The sequence below is a fragment of the Bos mutus genome, chromosome 19, assembly GCF_027580195.1.
Source record: "Bos mutus isolate GX-2022 chromosome 19, NWIPB_WYAK_1.1, whole genome shotgun sequence".
Taxonomy (NCBI): Eukaryota; Metazoa; Chordata; class Mammalia; order Artiodactyla; family Bovidae; genus Bos; species Bos mutus.
The window spans coordinates 7,324,373-7,338,661 of NC_091635.1; the positions used below are offsets into that span (position 1 = coordinate 7,324,373).

The 14,289-nt window shown below is 64.8% G+C and overlaps 2 protein-coding genes across 2 annotated transcripts in view; one reads left to right on the forward strand and one right to left on the reverse strand.

The window, feature by feature from the left end:
- MYO15B (myosin XVB) overlaps positions 1-9,634 on the forward strand; it is a 29,761-nt gene extending 20,127 nt beyond the window's left edge. The window contains 26 exon segments of the mRNA XM_070389290.1: positions 248-689; positions 806-896; positions 1,010-1,226; positions 1,678-1,790; positions 1,999-2,058; positions 2,804-2,879; positions 3,015-3,133; positions 3,267-3,385; positions 3,470-3,611; positions 3,806-3,917; positions 4,027-4,184; positions 4,600-4,745; positions 4,918-4,978; positions 5,075-5,147; positions 5,533-5,609; positions 6,798-6,874; positions 6,975-7,090; positions 7,183-7,277; positions 7,380-7,457; positions 7,579-7,675; positions 7,808-7,953; positions 8,095-8,210; positions 8,467-8,612; positions 8,725-8,858; positions 8,942-9,082; positions 9,250-9,634. Coding sequence (XP_070245391.1) covers positions 248-689; positions 806-896; positions 1,010-1,226; positions 1,678-1,790; positions 1,999-2,058; positions 2,804-2,879; positions 3,015-3,133; positions 3,267-3,385; positions 3,470-3,611; positions 3,806-3,917; positions 4,027-4,184; positions 4,600-4,745; positions 4,918-4,978; positions 5,075-5,147; positions 5,533-5,609; positions 6,798-6,874; positions 6,975-7,090; positions 7,183-7,277; positions 7,380-7,457; positions 7,579-7,675; positions 7,808-7,953; positions 8,095-8,210; positions 8,467-8,612; positions 8,725-8,858; positions 8,942-9,082; positions 9,250-9,309 — 3,212 coding nt within the window. The 3' untranslated portion in view covers positions 9,310-9,634.
- Positions 9,635-9,689: 55 nt separating this feature from the next.
- RECQL5 (RecQ like helicase 5) overlaps positions 9,690-14,289 on the reverse strand; it is a 29,924-nt gene continuing 25,324 nt past the window's right edge. The window contains exons 8-19 of the mRNA XM_005907948.3: positions 13,950-14,168; positions 13,612-13,711; positions 13,444-13,480; positions 13,264-13,322; positions 13,104-13,177; positions 12,494-12,587; positions 12,126-12,260; positions 11,339-11,877; positions 11,105-11,195; positions 10,692-10,910; positions 10,443-10,512; positions 9,690-10,353 (exon numbers count right to left, since the gene is read on the reverse strand). Coding sequence (XP_005908010.1) covers positions 10,253-10,353; positions 10,443-10,512; positions 10,692-10,910; positions 11,105-11,195; positions 11,339-11,877; positions 12,126-12,260; positions 12,494-12,587; positions 13,104-13,177; positions 13,264-13,322; positions 13,444-13,480; positions 13,612-13,711; positions 13,950-14,168 — 1,738 coding nt within the window. The 3' untranslated portion in view covers positions 9,690-10,252. The remainder of the gene's footprint in view (positions 10,354-10,442; positions 10,513-10,691; positions 10,911-11,104; positions 11,196-11,338; positions 11,878-12,125; positions 12,261-12,493; positions 12,588-13,103; positions 13,178-13,263; positions 13,323-13,443; positions 13,481-13,611; positions 13,712-13,949; positions 14,169-14,289) is intronic.

Sequence of the window (14,289 nt, forward strand, 5' to 3'; positions counted from 1 at the left end):
CGTGTGCAACTCTTTGTGACCCCACGGACTGTAGCCTGCCCGGCTTCTCTGTCCATGGGGATTCTCCAGGCAAGGATACTGGAGTGGGTTGCCATGCCCTCTTCCAGGGGATCTTCCCAACCCAGAGATCGAACCCAGGTCTCCTGCATTGCAGGCAGGATTCTCTACCATCTGAGCCACCAGGGAAGCTCAGAGGGGCGGGCCAAGTGGAAGGTAATAGACAGGACCATCTGGGGGGCATTTACAGGGCAGCAGCCGAGCAAGGTGAAGACCATGAAGCCTCCAGCCAAGGTTAAGATCCCCCAGGCAGAGGTGCAGGACGAGGAGCCAGAAGAGGAGGAACAGAGAGCAGGTGGTGAGGAGGCGGGGGGCAGGCTGGGCCTTCGGGGTTCTGCACAGGGTCTCACGTCTTTCCTCTCTTCATGGGCAGGGCCCTCAGTTCCGCCTCCCCAGGTGGTGAAGAAGCCGCCACTGTCGCAAGGTGCAGCCAGAGCTGCACAGGAGGCCGAGGCTGAGCCAGCCACGGAGGTGGGGCCTGGCGGGGGGCACAGGCCAGCCGGGGGCAAAGCCGTGGTGCGTAGCTCGGACCCTGAGCCCTGGCGGGCAGAGCCCAGCAGGGAGATCCGCAACATCATCCGCATGTACCAGAGCCGCCCTGGCCCCGTGCCTGTGCCCGTGCAGCCGGCGAGGTGCCAGGGGAAGGGGGGAGGGGAGGGGAAGGGGAGAGGAAAGGGGGGAGGGGAGGAGGGGCTAACCGCTCCCCAGAGAGTCACCCTGTGAACTTGTGACCTCTTCCTTCTTTCAGGAAGCCCCCCCAAAGTTTCCTAAAGAAAAACAACCCTAAGGATGAGGCTCTGGCTAAGCTGGGGATCAATGGTGCCTCCTCGCCCCCTCAGGTGAGGTGCCCTCTGGTCCAGAGCATAGCCGCTCCGCTCTGGAATCCTCCTGAGGCTCCCTGGAGTGAACTTGGCCCTGGGTCACAGCCTCTGTGTGTTCCCTGTGTTCCCAGACGCTCCCCAGCCCAGGGAAGGCCCCCCCACCGGCCGTGGCCCCTCGACCCAGGGCCCGACCACGGCTGATGCCGTCCAGCTCCATCAAGGAGAAGCAGGGGCCCCTTCAAGAGCTGTTTGGCCAGAACCCACCCACTGCCCAGAAACCACCCCCTCCGCCCGCACCTCCACTGCCTCCGCCCTGGGAGCCAGCGAGCCCTCCAGCTGAGCCCTGCAGTAAGGAACCCCACATTCCTGCTAGGTGGGCTTTGGAGGGGGCACGGTAGGGGGGATTCCCAAGGACCTATCCAAGCTCACAATGCCAAGGTCAGCGGCTCGGGCTTCTGGACTTTGGAGCCGTAGGCGAGGAGCCCCAGCTTCCGCGTTCCCGTTGGGGGCAGGGCCGGGACACCCCCCGGGGCCTGTCTGGCACAGACGGACTGTCACACATAGGGCGTTGGCCCCGGCAAGAATTTAGTGGCCCTGCTGACGTGGTCAGGGAGGGCCCACACACGTCTGGGACAGCTGGAGGCGGGAGTTGGGACAGCAGGTGGGAGGGAGCGGCAGAGATGAAGCTGGCCGGGCATGCGGGGCTCTGGGGAGGAGGGTCTTCTCTGCCTGTGCCCCCATCACCCCGTGCCCCCAGGCAGGTCCACACCCGATGCTCTTCGGCCCCTCCATCTGCCAGGCTTGGTGGAGCCCATGGGGGACCAGGGGGTCTCCACCCAGCTGCTCGTGCCCTCAGGCAGCGTGTGCTTCTCCTATGCCAGCGCCCCCTGGAGGCTGTTCCTGCGCAAGGAGGTGGGCACCAGGGTGGGCTTCACCCCAGCTGCTCTGGGTGGGGGGCGGGGCACAGGCTGTGGAGGAGCCAGCCTGGGACCCCGGCGTCGGCTCCCCACTGCCCACCTCCTTGCCTGGTTTCATCTGAGCCCAGGAGGCGAGGTGGGGCGGGAGCCGGGCTGGCGGGGGGACCACCCGCCCACTCTCGGTCTCCCGTGCCCCCATCCAGGTGTTCTACCCCCGGGAGAGCTTCAGCCACCCCTACTGCCTCAGGCTCCTCTGTGAGCAGGTGAGCACCCGGCCCCACCGGGGTATGTGCAGACAGACCACGCTCCCCACCCCTGGCCAGGCTACCACCGTGGGGCACTGGCGTGTTTCAAGCCCTGCCTGCCTTTATTTATTCCTCACAACATCCTTCAGAATGAGGACCGTTTTTGACTTCTGTGTGTTAGTCTCTTAGTCCTGTCCAATTCTTTGCAACTCCATGGCCCGCCAGGCTCCACTGTCCATGGGATTCTCCAAGGCAAGAACACTGGAGTGGGTTGCCATGCCCTCCTCCGGGGCATCTTCCTGACCCAGAAATCGAACCCAGGTCTCCTGCACTGCAGGCAGATTCTTTACTGTCTGAGCCACCAGGGAAGCCCTTTTTTGACTCATAACGAGGGTTCAAAAACGAAGAGCATGCAGCACCCAACACAGGCCAGGCACACAGCAGGTGCTCACCGGCGCCTACCTGCCGCCCGTGGACGCTCCCAGAGGCTCATGTTTGCTCCCCCCAGTTCTACAGCACCCCCTCCTCCCACAGGTCTGTTCTTTCAGGGACGCTTAGCTGAAGGAGGAGCAGCAGCTCGACTAGTGCAGGCATCTGGGGGGGCAGGTGGGAGCTCCGGGTGGATGCAGCCCTGAGCTTGGAAGCCCCTGCGTCCCTCAGTGTCGTGCCCATGGGGCCCTGCAGCTTTTCCTCTGTGCGTGGCTGCATCTGGGGCACGCTGAGCCCTCGGGACCGGGTGGTGACTACATGGCTTTGCCCCCAGATCCTGAGGGACACCTTTGCCGAGTCCTGCATCCGCATCTCCCAGGACGAGAGGCGCAAGATGAAAGACCTGCTGGGTAGGGTCCAGGGACCACGGGAGGCTCAGGGAGCTGGAGTGATGCGGGTTGCGCCTGTCCAGAGGGAGGCAGTAAACTCTGAGGTCCCCGCTGTGAAGGAGCCTGGGGACAGGCTGGGGCTCTTCCCACCCGCAGGAGACCTGGAGGTGGGCCTGGACTCACTGGATACGGCTGAGGACGGCGTCAAGAAGCGCATCGTGGTGGCCGCCAGGAACAACTGGGCCAATTACTTCTCCCGCATCTTCCCTGTCTCGGTCAGTGAGGCTGGGTTGGCAGCGGCTGGGTGCCAGCTGGATCCCTCGGCAGCAGGATGAGAGCTGGGGCGGGCTGGGTGGACAGTGGCCTGGAGCCGGGAGCCGGGCTGTGACCCACCCGCCTTCCGAGCAGGGCGAGAGCGGCAGCGATGTGCAGCTGCTGGCTGTGTCCCACCGGGGGCTGAGACTGCTCAAGATGACCCAGGGCCCCAGCCTACACCCCGACCAGCTGAAGACTCTCTGCTCGTACAGGTGAGCGGAGGCCAGGGCTGGGGCAGAGGGCGGGGATGGGCTGGTGAGACGGCCCCCCGGCTCATGCCCTCACCCTGGGCGCAGCTTTGCTGAGGTGCTGGGCGTGGAGTGCCCGGCCAGCTCCACCCTGGAGCTGTCGCTGAAGAGTGAACAGCTGGTGCTGCACACGGCTCGGGCGGGAGCCATCAAGGCCATGGTCGAGCTCTTCCTGAGCGAGCTCAAGAAGGCAAGTGTGGGCTGGCAGGGGGCCTCCACCGCTGCTGCCTGCTGCCCAGTCCACCTTGGCTGGTCAGCCACGCTCCTTCGAGCTGCCTGGAGTCGGGGATGCTGGGTGGAGAGTGAGGCCAGCAGGGGAGCAGGGGGGACAGGGAGGAAGGGGTCACAAGCAGGCTGGCCCCTCACCTGCCTGCCCACCTGCAGGACTCTGGCTATGTCATTGCCCTGCGAAGCTACATCACCGATGACCACAGCCTCCTCAGCTTCCAACGCGGGGACCTCATCAAGCTGCTGCCGGTGGCCACCCTGGAGCCAGGTATCTGTGGACCAAGCAGGGTGGCGGGCAGATGAGGCGGCGCCTCCAGTGGGCACGGGGCGGGGGGGGGACGGCGCGTGGGTAAGGATCCGTCCTTGGACGTCTCTAGGCTGGCAGTTCGGCTCCACGGGCGGCCGCTCCGGACTCTTCCCTGCTGACATCGTGCAGCCGGCAGCTGCTCCAGACTCATTCTTCTCGACGGAGCAGAGGAGCAGCCAGGGGCACAAGGGTCAGCTGCAGCGCAGAGAGTGGGATAGGGCATCGGAGGTGAGGAAGACGGGAGAAGCCGAGGCAAGGCCTCACTAGGAGCCTAGGAAAGGGCTCCGTGGCCCCCAGGCGGCCGAGGACCACCCCTGCCTGGTGGGCAGCGCTTGGCCTGGTGCCGCCCCTCCACCTGCTCCCAGTTTCTTGCCCTGTCTCTCCCCAGCAAGACTGTGAGCTCCCCGTGGGCAGGGGTGAGGCTGTCCGCCTCTCGTGTGGCCCTCGTGGTACCTAGTATGGTGGCGCCTGAAAAATGCTCAATAAATGGCTCTTGATCTCTCTGGCTTCTGGTGGTGTGCTCACTGCAGCTGCTCTGCCTGCTCCTCTTGGGGTGGGCGGGGCTGGGGGCTGGGGGCTGGGGCAGGGCCTCGGGACAGGCCAGTGGACCCTCGGGTGGCACCAGGTCTCCTGTGTTTCCAAGTTCCCCACCCACGCCCGGAGCCAGGCGCGCAGTGACAACTCGGCCACCAGCCTGTCCCCCTCTGTGGCCTACGTGGCCCTGCCCACGGACTCCGACTACACCATGCAGGAGTTTGCCCTGCGCTACTTCCGGAAACCCCAGACCCTGTGAGTGCCCTTCCTGCCCCCATCCCGCGCCAGCCCATCCTCAGTCCCCCTGAAGTGGGCCTCCCTGCTTGAAGCCCCCAGGCCAGGGTTATCTGTACCCTCTAGACCCGGCCTGGGATGGGGGGTGGGGAGGGCTGAGCAAGCAGAGGTGTCCTCCCCCGTCCCCCCTCAGGCCGGCCCAGACCGGTGGAGATGCTGAGAAGGCCACGGCCAGCCTGGTGCAGTACAGCAAGGTAAAGGGGACAGTGCGGGGGAGCCAGGCCCGCAGACCTGCCCGCTGGCCCTGCCCCGCCAGCCCCAGACCTACAGCCCAGCCTCTTTGGCTGCAGGCTCCCATCCAGGAATCGCTCATCAGCTTCAGTGATGAGGACACGAACAGGCAAGCTGTGGAGAGCTTCCAGGGTGAGTGGCCACAGCCTCTTGGGTCCCTGTGCCTTCGACCTAGGAGTCCAGTCGCCTTCTTGAGTTTGCCTTCTCAGGGAGGCGCACTGGTGGCTCCTGTGCCACGTGGCCCTCCCCACTTCTACTCATGCTCAAGGGGTTGTGGCTTGTACGGGGTCTGTGCGGGAAGGCAGTGGTGGGCCCAGCTCACTATGTGCTCTGTGTAGCCCTGGGGCCCACAGCATCTCTGAACCCTGTCTCACTGGTAAGGCTGGGACTGCCACTCTGCTTGGCTCCCATGCATCTTGACAGCAAGGCACGAGATGGCCCCGCGTAGCGATGGCACCAGCCAGGGCCAGGGCCAGGGCCTCGTCCCAGCTCACCATGCATCTTGTTCTGCCCACAGCTCTGATGCAGTTTATGGGGGACCAGTCCAAGCCACGGGGCAAGAACGAGCTGGATCTCCTCTACGGGCTGCTGAAGGTGAGCATGGGCTGAATGTGCCAGAAGCTGCAGAGGAGACAGTGAGCCCTGGGGGCCCCTCTCGACCTTCCTGCTGGGGCTCCAGGGCATCCCCTCTCCTTGCTCATCATCATCCTCTTTACATGTTCAAATCATCCGGTAATGTTCATTGAGCAGCTGTTACACGCTGGGCCCAGGACAACCGGGCCAAGTTGGTGAAGCCCCCACAGAGCTTACCACCTAAAGAGACGGTTGTAAACCCTGATGCCGCGCGCCTGGGGCCAAGAGTCCTGTGGAGAGAGAGAGCAGGGGCGGGGCTGCTGTGGTGCAGCAGACTTGGTGACAAGGTGACCCTGGAGCAGAGGCCTGAAGGAGTGAGGGGGTGAGGCCTGCGTGCCTCGGGGCAACGCGTGTGGGGGGCGGGGAGGGGAGAGGAGGAGCCTGGCGCCAGCGAGTGAGGGGGAGTGGAGGGTGAGGACCGGGAAGGGCGGTGGGTCCAGGGCACGGAGGCCTTGCCGTTTGTCAGGAGGTCTGAGTTTTCAAGACTGGGGAAAGCACTGGAGAATTTGAAAGACTGACGTGGCTTACAATTCTTGGGTTTGCTCTGGCTATTGTCTGTGACTCTGGGAGTTTAAGGGCAAGGGAAGGGTTACTGCCATGATCCTAGGTTAGACGTGGTGCTGGCTCAGGCCCAGAGGCAGCAGGAAGGGTTTGCTATGAAATGCACGTGGTGTGTGAGAGAGAGGCCAAGGATGACACCAAAGCTTTGGCCAGGGCACTGGCTGGTCTCCCCCAACGATGCCTGGTGAGGGAGCAGGGCTGGCCTGTGGCGGAATCTGCTGAAGTCTGAAGTTCCAGTCTTCAAGTGGAGGGTCTGGGCTTCAGGGGAGACGTCTGGGCTGGAGGCAGAGGCTCAAGGGCACTGCAGCCTCTAGAGGTCCCGGTGGTGAGGGGAGTCAGCTGAGACGACTGGGACAGAGGGACCAGAGAAAGAGGACAGGACCCAGCTCGGCCTGGAAGCGGGTGAAGTTGGTGACCTGGTGAATGGCCAGTGGTGCAGATGCTGTTGAGTCGAGTGAGACCAAGCCCGAGAGAGGACCATGGCTGTCACCCCGACCTGCCCCCCTACCGTGGCCATTAGTAGGATCTCTCTGACCTCAGATTCCACGCCATCCCACCCCCACCGCCCTGCCCCTCCTGTCCCCACAGCTCTGCCAGGAGAAGGAGGATCTCAGGGATGAGGTTTACTGCCAGGCCATCAAGCAGGTCACAGGACACCCCCGGCCGTGAGTGGGGGACGGGGGTCGGGGGGCAGGGGGGGGCCTCTCAGGGAAAGCAGAGCACTGCGGCCTGGCCAGCCTGAAGCCCAGGCTCTCTGCCCTGCAGGAAACTGTGCGCGAGAGGCTGGCGCTTCCTCAGCCTCCTCACGGGCTGCGTCCCCCCGTCGAACACGCTGATGCCCTACGTGACCAAGTTTCTGCAGGACTGGGGTCCTCACCAAGGTGCCGGCAGGGAGGGGATTCCGGGCTGGGGTCTTGGCTGCTCAGGGAGGGGCTGGGAGATGCTCACAGCCTGGCCTGGCTCCTCTCTGCAGAGCTGGCCCAGAGCAGCCAAGAGCACCTGCAGCGCACAGTCAAGTATGGGGGGCGCCGGCGGCTGCCCTCCCCAGGCGAGATGCAGGCCTTCCTGGTACTGGGGGTGCGGGCTGGGCAGCGTTCCAGGACTCCCTGTGGGTGGCAGGAGCTGGGGCCTCTTTCCATGGGTGGACTGACCCTGCGCTTGCCCTGGCAGAAAGGACAGGTAGTCCACCTGGTCCTAATTCACTTGCCTGGGGGTGTGGATTACAAGACCAATATCCGCACTTTCACGGTGAGTGCAGGGCCACAGCCGGGGGCGGGGGGGGCAGGGGAGACACGGGAAGCCTGGGAACCCCCCCACCCCCGAAGTCCCATTCCTTCCCTGGCACCCCCATCTCTGTCCACATGTCTAGGTGGCAGCAGAGGTGCTGGAGGAGTTGTGCAGGCAGATGGGCATCACGGACCCCCAGGAAGTGCAGGAGTTTGCCCTCTTCCTCATCAAAGGGGACGGTGAGCCACCTGGCCTGGGGAGGATTCCCCTGCTGTGGCCTTGAGGGAGGCAGTTCCCACGCTTGGGGCTGGCCGGGCCGTGGGCGGGGCTGGCCCTGGTAAGCCTGTTCAGGTTGTGAACTCCCGGTGCAGGTGAGCTGGTGCGGCCCCTGTGGCCCCAGGAGTACCTTAACAGCGTGCTGGGGGGTCCGGATATGAGCCTGCACAGCCGGCGGCTCGGCTGGGAGACCCGGCTGCACTTTGACAATCCCACCTACATCAGCACCCACTACGGCCAGGTCAGCCTTGCACGGTAGTGCCAGCCTCAGCTGCCTGGGCAGGGGCCCTCCAAGACTCCCTGCCCTCAAAGGAGAAGGGAGGGTGGCAGCAGTGGGCTTGAGGCTCAGGAGCCACCCCTTTGCTGCCCCCGCCCCGCTCAGGTGCTGCGGGACTACCTTCAGGGAAAGCTGGGGCTCAGCCCCCAGGAAGACGCCCGACTTGCCAGACTGGCTGCCTTGCAGCAGCTCAGCAGGAGCACGGAGGAGCCCCCCTCAGAGTGAGCGTGAACGCAGCCACCATGCCTCCTGTCACCCCCTTACCCCCTCCTCCAAAGTCGAGGCCACTGGTGCCCTTCATGGCCCTAACCCAGCGGGCTATGTACACCTGTCCCCCATCCTACCCCACACTCCTCCAGGGCAGGGCCCACACCTCATCCACGTGTCTGGATCCCTGGTCTCACCCACGGGAGCCACTAGTTCATTGATTTAGCACCAGCTGTTTGCCCAGCCTCGCCTGACCAGGCTGTGTCCTAGGCAAGACCTCTTGGCTTACGTGCCAAGGCAGCAGCAGTGGCAGCAGCAATGGCAGATGAACGTGGCCACTGTGAAGAGCCTGATGGGCCGGGAACTGAGGCAGCTACAAGGATGCAGCCCCCAGGAAGCGCAGATCAGCTTCATCAGTGGGTCTGGGGCAGGGGGACGGCCAGGGAGGGGGACGGGGGCGCCCAGGAAGGAGGACCAAGGGTAGAGGAGCTAAGCAGCTTCTCCACCAGCCCTGCTCTCCATCTGCAGAGGCTGTGAGCGAGCTGCCCCTCTTCGGGTACACGGTTTACCTGGTGCTACGAGTGAGCAATCCGGCCCTGCCCAGCCCCGGCCTCCTGGGGCTGAACCGCCAGCACCTCGTCCTCATGGACCCCGGCTCCCAGGTGGGCCGGGCTTCTGCCCCTCTGCTGGCCTGGGCACCCTCGGGGCACTGATCTCCCACCCCCGACACTGACCCCACCCCCAGGAACTGTGCTGCTCCATCGCCCTGAGAGACCTGCAGCGGCTCCACCTGCTGAGCCCACTGGAGGCAGAGGGCTCCCCTGGCCTGGAACTCAACTACGGCTCAGCCGACAACCCCCAGACCATCTGGTTTGAGCTTCCACAGGTGGGTGGACTCTGCGCGCCCTGAGAAGGTGGCGAGTGCCTCACCCAGGCCCGGTGTGCCCAGCTGCCTGGGCCCAGGCTGCTACCCAGGGCTCTGGCGTGGCAGAGCTGGGGACAAAGGCGGGGGCTGGCGGGGGAGCCCTGCCTTCATGTGCCATGCCCGCACAGGCCCAGGAGCTGAAGCACACCATCACCTTCCTGCTGGACGGCAACCCTCCTTCCAGTTAGTGGCCGCGCTACACCCAAGGCGGGGGCAGAGACGGAGACAGGACCCCTCCCCGGCCCACGTCTCACCTCGACAATCTCCTCTGGGTGCGGTCAGGCCAGTCTGGTTTGGACTTCAGTGCTTGGCTGTCCTGGAATCCACTGTAGCACGGCCCACAGTGGGGCTGCTACAGGGACTTCAACTGGGGAAGTGCTGCGAGCCTCATTCTGGGGTGGGCCTGCAGTGGGGACTGCGGGAACTCGGCTTGGGTGTCGGGGGGTCACCCAGCCTCGGGGAGATGTCCACCTGGGGCCTGGCCCCACATCAGCACGTGCCCAGACCTGGGAGGAGCGGCTGCTGAAGAAATAAAACTCCCAAGAGAACAGGGCTGTGCGCGTGCGTGTCAGAACCAACCGGACACTTTATTCTCCTGTAAATGCTGACGTCCCGCCCAGCCTTCCTGACCAGGAGCTGAGCTGGGGCAGAGCGGGCTGCTGCCCCTCTTGGCATGAGCTCTGCCCCTGGGCTGGGCTGCAGGCGGCATCTGGAGGGGAGAGGGCGGGGGTGGACCAAGGGCAGCTCCTCGAGTCAGCTTGACGGCCTTGGCCTGCTGGGCCTCGCCCTGAGTTTAAAGTGTTTTAAGAGGGGGAGGGACCGTTTTCTTCTGCTCCTCTGGCAGCCACCACACCATATACCCCCTTCTCACCTGGGGATCTGGCCCAGAAAACTCAACCGCGAGGGCCAGGAAGGCAGGCAGGCGAGGAGAAAGAGGGCCTCAGGCTTTGCGAGCAAAAAGTAAGGTGGGCTGACCTCGCTGTGGGAGGCGTCTAGGCCCATTTCCAAAGTGAGGTGGGGCTGGAGGCGGGGAGAGCCTAGGAGCAGGCTGCCCGCCCTCCCTGGTCCTGAGCGAGGCCGGGCGGGCCACGCTGGAGTCTGGGGGGCAGGCAGGAATGCGGGCCCCATCGGTCATCTCTGCGGGCCACACAGGCCGTGCCAGTCGGCTTCACTCTCACACCGGGCTCGGCCGTGGAACAACTGCTTGATGACGTCCTGCGCCTCTTCCTTCACTAGATTCGGGGGGGAGGGGGCGTGAGGGCCAGTCCTCTCCCGGCGGAGCCCCCACAAGTCCCTCCCAGCTGGTGCCACTCACACTCACCGCTTCTTCCCGGACAGGGGTTCTGGGTCAGTGAGTGTGAGAGGTGGCGGGCGAAGGCTTTAAACAGTTCCTGGAGAGAGAGTGTAGGGAGGAGCCAGGAGCTCCCACGCCAGGACCCAGAGCAAGGCAGACCCTGGAGGGGGCCGCGGGCTTCCGCCTTGTCTTGTCCTGGGCTCATGCTTCCCCCACGCCGTCTGCACCCCAGTGCCCCAGGCTCAGGGGAGAACAGGGCCCAACCACCTACCGTACCTTGGATGCAAACTTGCCCTCCTTGTAGAAGGGGGTCAGACACTTGACCACCACATTCGCAGCCTCCTTCAGGGAGATGCTGGGTGCCAAGAGCTGGCAGGAGCCTTGGGGGATTGAGGGGCGCTGGTCGCTGGCTGAGACGCTGCCCTTCGCCTCAGCTGGGATGGAGGCCTTGGCTGAGGGACGTGGCCTCTTCTGAGCCTGGCTCCCTGGGCTCTCCTGGGCAGGGCCACAGCAGAGGGTCACTCTGGGGTCCCCTGTTCTGGGCCCCTCCCTTCCTCCTGGAAGATGGGGCCTCCAAGCCCGCTGGCTCCCTCTGGCCCGGCCCATCTGCCCTGGGGTGTGGACAGCGGAGACTGTCTCGGAAACCCCCCAAGCAGGCTCCAGCATGGCAGCCTCGTGCCTCTCAGTACCTGCTGGGGTCTGGGCCGCTTGCCTCTCTGTGCCTCCTCTGTGGGGCTGGGCTGGCCTTCGGGGGGCCTCTGATCTCTGAGCGGGCAGGCACTGGCCAGAGGGGGAGCAGGCGTCAGGGTCCAGTCGCCTCCTCCCCCTCAGCCCGGGCAGCCCCGCAAAGCCCGTGGCAGGAACCAGCCCCACTGCAGAGGCCCAGGGAGCCAAAGGGACGCCAGGACTGCCCACGCACTCACCTCGGCCCCTCCTCAGCACACTCCTTGGTCTCAGGGCGGGCAGCCAAATGCCCCACGGCTCCATCCTCCTGCCCTGAGCCCTTCTCCAGGAACGTCAGGGGTCCCCGCGCCCCATCACGGGAGGGGCTGGTACCATCTGCCCCCGGGGCTGCAGTGAGTGGGGGCGGGCTCTTGGTCCTTCGGCAGAAGAAGCGGGCGATGTTCTGAGAGTCCTTGAGTGCCGCGGCGGCCAGGAGCTGCTGCTTCTTATTGACCCGGGCCTTGGCGGTGGGGCTGCCCCGGGCAGGGCCTCTCTCCTCCTCAGGGGAGGGCCCCCGACAAACAGCACCGCTCCTGGGGGCCTCTCCTTGGGGCCCAGAGAGGGACTTGGCGCGCTCCGCACCCTGGCAGTCACAGGGCTGGCTAGGGGCCCCCCGCTCGCCGCCCTGCTTAGGCTGGGGCTCTTGCTCCGGGACCCACGTCTTCTCCATCAGCTCTGTGGCCGTCTGGAAGAGGCAGGAGCCTTTGGGGAAACCAGCTCCCACCCGCTTGGGCTTGAGCTGCGAGGAGGAAAGAGGCTGCTGACCACAGGCCCCTTCAGCACTCGCTGGCGGGTCCGGGTGTGGCCGCGGGGGCCGGGGAAGGCAAGGCTGGGCGGGCGGAGGCTTGGGGGTCAGGCTGGTGAGAGGTGCTGGGGGGGCTCCAGGGCAGGGGAGAGCGAGGGTCAGGGCTGTGATGCCAGGAGGAGCAAGGACTGTGCCGACACGAAGGGCGAGGGGCCGGGGCGCCGGTGGCTTGGTGGACGCACCGAGTACACCTGGGAGGCGGGCAGGATGTCATGCTCGGTGGGCTCCGGGGGCTCGGCCTGGGCGCTGCAGCTGCTGGCGCCGCCGCCCACACGGTACAGCTGCCCATCCTTCGAGGCTCTGTGGATCTCAGCCACCTGGGGCGGGGAGGGAGGGGGGAACGCCCTGGCTGGCACCCGCTAGCTCCAGGCTTTCCATGAGTGGCTTCTGTGGCTCACGCTTGCAGGCAACTGGACACTGAACAAGTTCTAGTCCCCACAGGGCTGGCTAGAAATCCTTGCAGCCAGGGAAGGAGGGAAGTCGGGCTTCTCTCCACCTAAGTGGCCCCCTGGATGGGGAGCTGCCCTGCCCACCCCTGCCCGGCGCCTACCTTCTTCAGCACGCTGGCCTTGTACAGGTTGGCCACCTTGGCATTTCGGAATGTCTCGTGTTCCAGCTCCACTGCCTTGGCCTGGAGGTCAAGTCTGAGGGCAGCAGTGAGATTAAGGTGTCAGGCCTGAGGTCAGCCCTGTGAGATTCCCCCAGGGAACCCTGGAGATGGCTTCAGGGCCTGGTGGGAATGGCCTTGGGCACAGGGATTCCAGCCTGGACTGTCTGGCCCCTGTGGCTTACTGTCCTTCGGCAGTTCCTGGCACCCTGTCACGGCCAAGTCTGCCCCCCGGTGGGGCTGTGTGAAGACCCACACCCCCTTGGGAAGAAGATGAGTCACAATTTGGGAAGAGGTGCTCAAATAAACCGGGCTTCCTAGGTGGCTCAGTGGTAAAGAACCCGCCTGCCAATGCAGGAGACACAGGGTTCGATCCCTGGGTCGGGAAGATCCCCTGGAGGAGGAAATGGCACCCCACTCCAGTATTCTTGCCTGGAGAATCCCATGGACAGAGGAGCCCGGTGGGCTGCAGTCCACGGGGCCGCAGAGAGTCGGACACTACTAGGGACAGAGCACGCACGCCCAAACAAGCCAGGGGGCTGACGACGCTCACCCGTCAGTGGAACCTGCGGCCTGGCGGTTACTGCTCAGCGCCTCCTCCAGGAGCCCCAGGCAGTGCTCACGGGCCTGCATCGGGGCAGGAAGGTGGTCACACAGGTCCCAGGTTGGGGGAGGAGCCTGGGGGCAGGTGTGAGGAGCTGCCCACCTCTTACCTTCACAGTGAGCCTGGGGATCTTCCTACTGGCAGCCTCTCTCAGGGGACAGTCCTCATCTGCGGGGGGGAGAGGCAAGTCCTTCCACCCTACTTCCTGCTCTCTGGTGTCCCTGACCCTCCAACGAGGCATCCTCCCCCCACACCCTGGGACCACCCCAGGGGACGTTTCTGTACTGACCTGGGGGTACGAATTCTTCTGTCTTGGGGTCTTTGCCCTGGAAGATGACATGAAGTCCTGTGAGCCATCCTGTCCCATAGCAACACAGCTCCCAGTCTAGCATAAGAGAGGGGCTGAGAGGGTGTGAACAGGGGCCACCCAGAGCCCCCTGAACCCCACTCCCTTCACCTTGCGCAGGCGCATCTGCTTCTGGTAGAAGAGATTCCATTCCCGCTTCTGGGCCTCATCTCTGCCCTCGTCCCCGCTGCCTCCAGACCCTTCGTCATACCTAGGCGACAGGCTGGGCGTGAGCCGTCCTGGGTCTGGGCTTTGCCCTCCCATCACGTGTCTGGTAAGGCAGTGATGTCTCTGATGCCCTGGACACTTGGGGGCAACGCTGATGTCCTGGCCCCAGTGTGGCCCTTGGGGCGGGGACATGTGTCACTTCTGATCTGGCCTTGGCCCCAGGGAGAGAATGCCAGACTCTTTCCAGTGGGTTGGGGGGCCCTGGCCTCATGGCCCCTTACCTGCTAAAGCCCCCGTAACCCCTGCGGCCTCCCTCGTACAGCTCAGGGTCATAGCCATTCCCCTGGGAGGGGCCAATGCAGGTCTTGTTCCAGCTGCTTCTCTGCTCCAAAGCGTCCAGCTGCTTCCGCACATCCGTGGGGTTCTGGCAGCAGTCACAGCCTTTGGTGCAGGCAGGGGGCGAGTCCCCGAAGTACTTGGCAATGGCAGCATGGCGGCACCTGGAGCAGGGGTGGTGAGGGGCCCGCTCGGGCCAGCGTTCGTTTACTCAGTCCCCAAACTCTGCCTGAGCATGGCTGTCTGGCACTGTGGCTAGCATCTCACGCGAGCTTCACGAGGCAT